This window comes from Leptonychotes weddellii, unplaced genomic scaffold, assembly GCF_054177405.1.
Source record: "Leptonychotes weddellii isolate Sample4059 unplaced genomic scaffold, ASM5417740v2 HiC_scaffold_4484, whole genome shotgun sequence".
Classification (NCBI taxonomy): Eukaryota; Metazoa; Chordata; class Mammalia; order Carnivora; family Phocidae; genus Leptonychotes; species Leptonychotes weddellii.
The window spans coordinates 3,111-11,696 of NW_028011693.1; the positions used below are offsets into that span (position 1 = coordinate 3,111).

At 38.7% G+C, this 8,586-nt stretch overlaps 1 protein-coding gene across 1 annotated transcript; it reads right to left on the bottom strand.

Moving 5' to 3' along the window:
- Positions 1 to 213: 213 nt before the first annotated feature.
- SOD2 (superoxide dismutase 2) lies at positions 214 to 7,603 on the bottom strand. Its single transcript, XM_081810942.1, has 4 exons — positions 7,498 to 7,603; positions 6,422 to 6,619; positions 4,713 to 4,892; positions 214 to 3,093 (listed from the first exon to the last, which is right to left on the bottom strand). Exons 1-4 carry the CDS (start codon positions 7,601 to 7,603, stop codon positions 2,948 to 2,950), a joined length of 630 nt encoding a protein of 209 aa, XP_081667068.1. The 3' UTR covers positions 214 to 2,947.
- Between the last annotated feature and the right edge of the window lie 983 nt (positions 7,604 to 8,586).

The window sequence follows — 8,586 nt, forward strand, 5'->3', positions numbered from 1 at the left end:
GATGTTCTAACTTTATAATTTAGTATATAAAATACTATGCTATTACATTATCAGATGTTACTACAGATACGAATAGGCTTCATATGCCTTCTGAGTTTTAAGAGTAAAATTTCAACTACCTATCATTTATTATCCCTTTCCCACAGAAAAGCAGTAAAAATGATAAAGCATTACAAGATTATTGTTTTGACACACATGCATAAGGCAGACCTCTTTTGATAGTTGACTTTCTTTTATTAACAATCAAAAAACTTCACACAATAGGAAAATAAATGTTTCTCTAATGAATAATTAAATGAAAACTATCCAGGACCTTCTAGGATTTTTAATGCATCCCAGGTTTGATGTGTACCTTAGAAGACAGGACATCAGCTTGCACAATCATTAGGTATGGCTGAAAATGAGAAACTGATTTATAAAAGATTTACCTAACGGCTTTCCCAAACAGTAGCTCCCCTGCTTAAATTGAAACAGGAAATAAAATTTGTATTTAGACCTAGTTTTAGATGACTCACAATACACATCAATCTTAATTTTATCGTCTTGATGTTACTTTTTTAAAGGTAGTCACCAGAAAACTCAAATCGCATTTTAAGATCATGAATTTGAGGTGTGCAATAAAACTTGTAATTTCTCAACATCAAAGTTTAATTATTACACAACAGTTCAAGCAGCAGATTCTACTTCAGACAGCATTTGTCTCATGCCCTGTTTTCTTGCGGCATTAATCACGTGATGGTGTTCGAAGCACATTTAAGACTAGAGCAGGCACTGCTGAGTGGTCACAAAAATCCCTCTTGGATGAACAATGAATGCTTGGCTCATTTCAGAAGAAATGGCTTTTACCTTTTCTATGTCTTTTCTATTATGAGAAACAGAGCTAAACAAAATCTTGAAGTCTCATTTTCTGCTGGATGATTAAAAGCTTTATCTGTAAATTATCTCAGTCTCTTAAAATCTATCTGATGGGAGGAAAAAACAAAACCTTAGGGAAAAACAGTGTGCTTTCTCTTGTTCCCACAACATAAAATCAGAGCAAAAATAGAGCGCCATAGAAATTTCAACATCGAATTTTTTTGAAATCTTAAAGCTTAATAAAAGTCAAAAAGTTTTGTATTAATCAGTCATCTCTGCATACCTGCTAGTTCAATACAAACCAGGATCTGGCAGACTACTTGTATTCAAAATGCCATCTTTCAAAAAGGTTCTACTTTTCTAAATGGTCCATTTAAAGAGTTCACTGCCTTGCGTATACATATATGTGTGTATGTATATGTATGTATGTGTGTATATATGCATATATGTAAGTGGTAAGCACATGACTCTCATTTGCACTCCATGAAAGTCACTTCACTGTGGTAGATGAAGGATGGCAATCCTAGTCTCCAAAGTGTCTTCAATCCACAAGCATACACAGTTATCACTACTCTCAGCAACGCTGCTGACAATTCAGAAAGCCTAAGTACTTTCTAATTGAATTCTAAAAGAAAAGTGCCTTAAATTTAATTTTTTTAAACTTCAGTCTTCAATATTGAAACTGCTAAGTTACTCCATTTTTCCATGCAAAAAAAAAAAAAATAGAATAAACTTGGGGAAAAAATAATATACTAACTTGGGAAAACATCCAGTTACTAAACAGGCTTAAGAAAAAAACCTATATAGAAAAAGTATTCCCAAAAAAGGTAAAATCTATGTGTGTTGCTCACCACAGGATTATTTGAATAAATAACAATTAGTAACCAATGAAATATTCAGTACAGAACTGTAAAATAAATTAGGAAGTGTCCAATTGATAAATTATACAGCCACCAAAAATAAGGAAAATGACATGACAATGTCAAGCCAAATTACAAAAGGCTCCCTGCTACATTTAAACAGTCCCACCTGCAACCACGAAACAGGAACACAATCTGACAGGCTGTGTCACTGGATTATGGGTATCGTTTTCCTTTATTTAAAGGACTATACAACATAAAGCTCTATAGTGACTATGCATTTTTTTAAAAGAAAAGAAGATCAAATATGATGGAATAACTCAAAAACAAGTCTTTGAAAAGCAATGTTCCTGGGCAGGGACACGCCGCTGCCCACATCCAGAAACCAACCACCTGCCACTCTGGGAAGAGAGCACCCGACCCAGGCTGCCGCTCTGCAGAGGTGTGCTCGTGAACAGGGTGGAAACGTGGGGCAAGCGCCTGGCCAGAACAGTCTGTGGCCTCATTCCCAACATTCATTTTATCAACAAGACCCAGATTTGTCCGCTTTGAGCAGGTACCTAACACATACTTCTATGTCTGATGACAAACTTTCACATAAGTCTTTTTATTTCTCCCAACAGAAAAATTCAAATGCACGACTATTTCCTTTTCATAATAGAGCAATTCTCAATTGGCAATCAAGTGATATTTTTTAAAAGACAAAATGGTGTTAACCCTGTGGAACATGTGACCAAAAATAATTAAAGGCCCATGGGTGATATCAAGTACTACTAGACAGAAGATTACTTACAAAAAGAGCAATTTTCAATAGAAAAACTGAACATTTCCCTTGGGAAACAAATTTAATCTTTTATCATTAAACAACTAGGCAAAGGACCAGGTTTTCTACCAGTGCAATAAGGGGCAAAAGGCTTCCCCAGAGGCCCTAAGAGGACAGGGATGAGATCTTTTCGATGGTTTTATGATGGCAATTATAACCTGCTGGCTGTTTCAGCTCTCGGAAAATGATGTTCAATCAAAAGACTAAATCATACAAAGCACTTACTATTTTCACTTGCCCAATAACAAAATTTGAAAACAAGAAATTCATAGCATTAAATCATGTTCATCAAATGCTTGAACAAGCTAGAAATGCTACAATAGAGCAGCTTACTGGTAGACTACGGTACTCTGCACTACTACAAAAATAGTCGTGAAAAGCTTATTTTGCTCAATGTAATGATCACGTTTTACTTTTTGCAAGCCATGTATCTCTCCGTTACATTCTCCCAGTTGATTACATTCCAAATAGCTTTTAGGTAATCCGGTCTGACATTTTTATACTGAAGGTAATAAGCATGCTCCCACACATCGATCCCCAGTAGTGGAATAAGACCTATTGGAGAGAAGGGGGGGGGGAAAAGCAGAAACTATGAATTTCAATCTAAAACGTGACTGCATCTTCTCCATTGAAACTTTATCCTTTGCATACAAAATTACCCTTCACAACATTCCCATCCATTTTTCAGTTTCTTTTACAAGTAGGAAATTCGGCTAAGAATAAACATCCCATAAAAATGTTTTTAAGCTTTGCTCTTTGGAAGAAAATGCGATAAAGAGTAAAAAATTTAAAATAGAGTTTGGAAAATTAAGTACGGTATTTTAAGAGCTGTTCTTGAAATACCAACAAAGCTATCCATGAGCCAATTCTCAGGCAATCAGTAAGGTACCATGTTTGTGGGGGTGGTTGAGGACCTTCCAAAGCAGTCCGGGGAGTTTTAGGAGAACCCGCTCTGCTCCTAAGGCTAATAATGTTAGTCTCAGAGAATACAGAACATTTATGAGACACTAACAGAAAGAATAAGTTAACAAGGAAAACTGAACAGGACCAAAGAAAAAGAGACACTGTCCTCAGAAATTAAATAGTGTAAAGAAGGAATTACTTACACAACACTCATTTTCAAAAACTCTCAAACTAAATGACAAGCTCTCCTTTAGGAAAACAAGTACCAACCAGTAGGTCTTGAGCAGCGGGGAGGTAGGTCACTAATCATGTATTATGAATAATTAAGGTAACAAAGTTTATAAATGATTTTTCCCCTCTCTAAACTGCCGTGACTTTTACGGATTTTCATTCCAATGGGCTTTCCTCAAGTGGAAGAGAAGCAGGTGTGGCCATGGTTCACCTGGAAATCACAGCCTTGTCTGTAAGGCACCTTCAAAGGTAGACCCGACTCTCTGAACATTCTCCAGCATTTCACTTTCCCAAAAGAGCCATTTAGAGCCTGGCTAAATCTGAATATATCCAGGGAAATGAGGCACGTAAGCAAGTCTGCGGGCATGTGTTGAGGCAGAAAACATGGCTGAGAACTACAGATAATTGACGTTAAGACGTCACCACAGGTCTGTTACATTGAGGATCAAAGTTCCCACTAACTGCTGGATGCCTTGTGACTATTTCCTAAAGACATTCTGATTCAATCTGGCTCAACATGGAAAAGGATTTGGTGTCCCCAGCCTGGAGCTTCTAAGCCAAATATTTTCCTATACCAAAACCAAAACCCCCCAAAAAGGCAGAAGTCTGGAAATCTGAGCTCTAGTGCCATTCTGACCACAGGTGCTCAAGCAGACGGGCTGAGGGTCCAAGGCCTGAGGTCAGACTTGGCTTCCAGGTCTTTTCCTCCTGTGTGGTGTTTATCTAATTTCAGTGCATGTAATTATGTAAGCTGATACGCATTCTCTGTCAAATGAAGCAGGGTTTATGTTCAAAACATGTTTTGTTAATGTATCTGTAAAATTACATGTGCTAATTTTGCAAAAACATCAAGGGCTTTTAAAGCATTTTTACTTATACAAGACTCAGGGTATTATCAGCTGTTAAGATCTACTCACATTAGGACATGCTCACGATAGGTTTAATCAGTTTAATCGCTGCTCTTGTTCCTTATTTCAAGGTAAATGCTTTACAGTGAACCATCTCCCACTAATGAATGTGAAACAATTTTCAAACCTAACCTGTTGTTCCTTGCAGGGGATCCTGGTTAAAACAAGCAGCAATCTGCAAGCGTCCCTGTTCCTTACTGAAACCAAGCCAACCCCAACCTGAGCCTTGGACGCCAACAGATACGGTGGTCAACTTCTCCTTAAATTTGTCGAAGGAACCAAAATCACGTTTGATGGCTTCCAGCAATTCCCCTATTTTAAAAAAAATCCAACAACATGCATAAGTGAACAGACTGTAACAATAAACAATTTTATTACATATATTAAAATATGCCTGTCATAAGGCACAAGATACAGCTAGACAACATCGGAAGACATAATATAACCCAGTGAGCCTAGACAGCACCACATTACTCCTGCCTTGACACTAGCATCATAAGGTCTCACAATTGTAATTCACGGGTTTGTTACTGAACCACGTTAGAGGGATTTCTTCCCTCACTGCGCTATTTCCATCAGAAAAGAAATGATATTTTCCGTTACCTTCCCTTCAACAGAAAATTTTACTTTGACTTCTACCCTACCTATTCTGTCTCAATTTGGGAATAAAATTTTATGGTTGTTATTTGGTTCTTCCCCAAGGCAGCCTAGATCTTTCCTATCACAATTATGTAATTTTAAAAAGTGATTTTTGTCTTTTATTACTGAACAAAGGGTACACTGTAAGAGCTATAGTCCTTTTATTCTGTAGCAATGTAACATATAATTCTAGATTGAGCACATCAACCAAATCAAGTAGGCCAAAATATCACTTCTCTGATTATTATAATAGATAGTAATTATCTATTATAAGCACAAATAATAAAGTGGTACAGATAACCCAAAGTGTCAGAGAACCAAGACCTGTTGGCTGAAAATGGGCACATCTGACATTCTACTAAATCCCAAAACCTCAGAAGTATTAAGTCACTGTCTGCAGACCTAACTCATAAAAAGAAATGCCCAGCTTCTCAAATTTACTCTCCCATTCATCTTTACTCCCAAATGAAATTGCTTATTAAAGTGCCTAAGATGCCTTCTACAAAACAATTAAAAACAAATAAACCCACAGAAACTTAAGGTACATGCCAGAAGCCCAGAGAAAGGGAGAGCTCTACTTATGCCCCATACCTTCCCTGGGATGAGGAGGGTAATTAAAGTCCTCTGGGCCTCCACGAGAGACACAGGAAGTCAAGTAAACCAGCCAGAGTGAACAAGACCATTAGCTCTGTAGTCCCCTCATTTACCCTCCAGGTGTCCTGGAAAACCTAATTTTCTGGGACAACTAACTTTTTATCAGTCAGGAAGAGCAGGAAAATAATAGCAAAAGGCACTATTCTGGGCATTTTATGTTTGATAACTTATTTAATTTTCAAAACAGCTCTATTACTGTCCCTGTATCATACAGATGAAGAAAGTAGATACAGAATGATTAAGTATCTTACCCATCCCCAGGCTGCTCAACTTTTCTAAAAACCATTTACCAGTCTTGTTCTAATGTACAGTACATTTCAACCAGAAGTTGACACCGTATCTGACACTGTATGTGTATAAAACCTGATGACGTAACTCCCTGAATGTACTCTCCATTCCTACACATGTCCCTTTCAAATTTACAACTTTGTTGTACTCCTTGCTATGAAAAATATGCCACTATGATATCTCAGAATTAACATAAGAAAAGCAACCGTCATTCCTATTGGGCACAAAATGTAGCTAAGACTATACCAGTATCTACCAACCTTTGGGTTCTCCACCACCCTTAGGGCTCAGGTTTGTCCAGAAGATGGAATGATTGATATGGCCTCCGCCATTGAATTTGAGCCCAGGCTGAAGAGCTACCTGAGTTGTAATGTCACCTGTAAAGAGGCAAACATACTTTTTAAAATTCTTACTTTTCAAACACTCTATACACCATTTTCTTTGTAAAACGTCAGATAATTAGACTAGCTTATCTATAACATCCCTATCGGTCCTAAAATTCCACAATTTCGAACAACAACAACAACAAAAAAAGATTATCTTAAAAAATTATTTGTCCCAGTGGATTTTCAATTCAATTAATAACATTCTGAACAACTCAATGAGTGTCCCAGCAGGGGGTGCAAAGCATGCAGAAAATTCTTTCCTGAGCTTCAAAGAACTCAAAGTTTTCTTGGATATTAAAGATTTCAGCAGGGGCACCTGCATGGCTCAGTCAGTTAAGCATCTGCCTTCAGCTCAGGTCATGATCTCAGGGTCCTGGGATTGAGCCCCGCACTGGGCTCCCTGCTCAGCGGGCAGCCTGCTTCTCCCCTCTCCCTCTGCCTGCCACTCCCCCTGCTTGTGCCCTCCCTCTATCTCTGTCAAATAAGTAAAGAAAAGAAAAGAAAAGAAAAAAGAAGATTTCAGCAACAATGAGAACAAAGATAGAAAACAGTGAAATGCGGATATGTGTGGTTCCATAAACTGTACTAAACGGTAAATTTTCAGGGGCGCCTGGTTGGCTCAGTCAGTAGAGCATACAACTCTCGGTCTCAAGGTGATGAGTTCAAGCCCCACAGTGGGGGTAGAGATTACTAAAAATAAATGTAAGTTTTTTTAAAAAATGGGAGATTTTCAGCTCTCATTTTCTAGATAGACAACTATTCCATTGGGAAATTGTTCAATGTTACATCAACAAAATATTCAGCATATTCAAGACTCAACTTCAGATTTCCAAACCCAAACTTACCCTCCAACGGCCTTCCCCAGCCCAGCTGCTTTCTCAGAACATTTTTGAGGACTTGGTCATTTCTTACTCCTTTCCCCTCACACCACGTTCAACCCACCAACATACCCACTGGCAAAGCCAGCTCTACCGTTAAAAAGATCCAGAATCCAGTCCCTTCTTCCTGCTTCTGGTGCAGACGAGCAGCATCACCTACCTGCATCTGTGCTACCATATCCCATACTGGTCTCCTGCTTCCACACGTGCCCTCTACAGTCTGTTCTCAACACTGGCCGGAGGGCTCCTCTGCACCCCACACTGATCGTGGCACTCCTCTAGTCAAAGCCCTCCAAAGGCTGCTCCTCTCACTCAGAGTGAACCCCAAGTCCCTACAACCGCCTTCAAAGATGCAGGTCATCTGACCCTGTGCATTTCCTCGCTGGCCCAGCTCCAGCCACACTGGCCTCCTTGCACTTCCAAGAGAAGCTCAGCCTGCTCCCAGTTTAGGGTTTCCTAACCCTAACTGTTCCTAACCTTAGCTGTTGCCTGGACTGGAATGGAATACTCTTGCTGAAGATAGCCTCGTGGCTCACTCCCACATTTCTCCTTCGTGTCTCCACGGACATGGCAACCTCATCAGTGAAGCCTTCTCAAACCACAATATAAAATGGGCAATTTTCACCACTTCCCCAACTTGTTTTTCCTGATAGGACTTACAGCCCTGGCATACTACTACATATTTACTTGTCCATCTGTCTCCCAACTAGAACAAAAGCTCCGATAATAACAAGGACTTCTGTGCACTGCTGTGTCCCAGGGGCCCATATATTGCCTCCTACATACCAGGCACTCAATAAATGTTTGACTGACTAGATAACTGAATACATTAAATGTAGTTTTTATGAAAAAAACAAAAACAAAAACTAATTCTCTGATATCTATACTTAAAAAAAAAAATCACATTGGAAGACTTTTTTTTTTACCTTGCTAAATAAGTAGGCAAAATATTCTTTTCCATGCCTTTAAGAAGCTAAGATTAACTATTAGGGAAAATGGCAATTCCCCTGTTCAATTAAATCCCAAGTGTTTATTATTCACAAGATACTAAGAGACAAAGTGGAAGACACAAAGAACCACTGAGAGCTCTGTGCTTAGGGAGTTTACATAATAGAAGAAGTTCTCTAATCTGTTCTTAGGGCATACCTCAGAGAGGAGGAA

Bases quoted from the DNA above. Each gene is read 5' to 3' on its own strand.
- SOD2 (XM_081810942.1), bottom strand. From the start codon at position 7,603: ATGGTAGCACAGATGCAGGTAGGTGATGCTGCTCGTCTGCACCAGAAG. The intron at 6,620-7,497 runs GTATGTTGGTGG...AGCTAGTCTAAT, and splicing joins AGAGCTGGCTTTGCCAGTGG to TATCTGACGTTTTACAAAGA. The intron at 4,893-6,421 runs GTTGGTAGATAC...TTTTTAAAATAG, and splicing joins GGGTGGTGGAGAACCCAAAG to GGGAATTGCTGGAAGCCATC.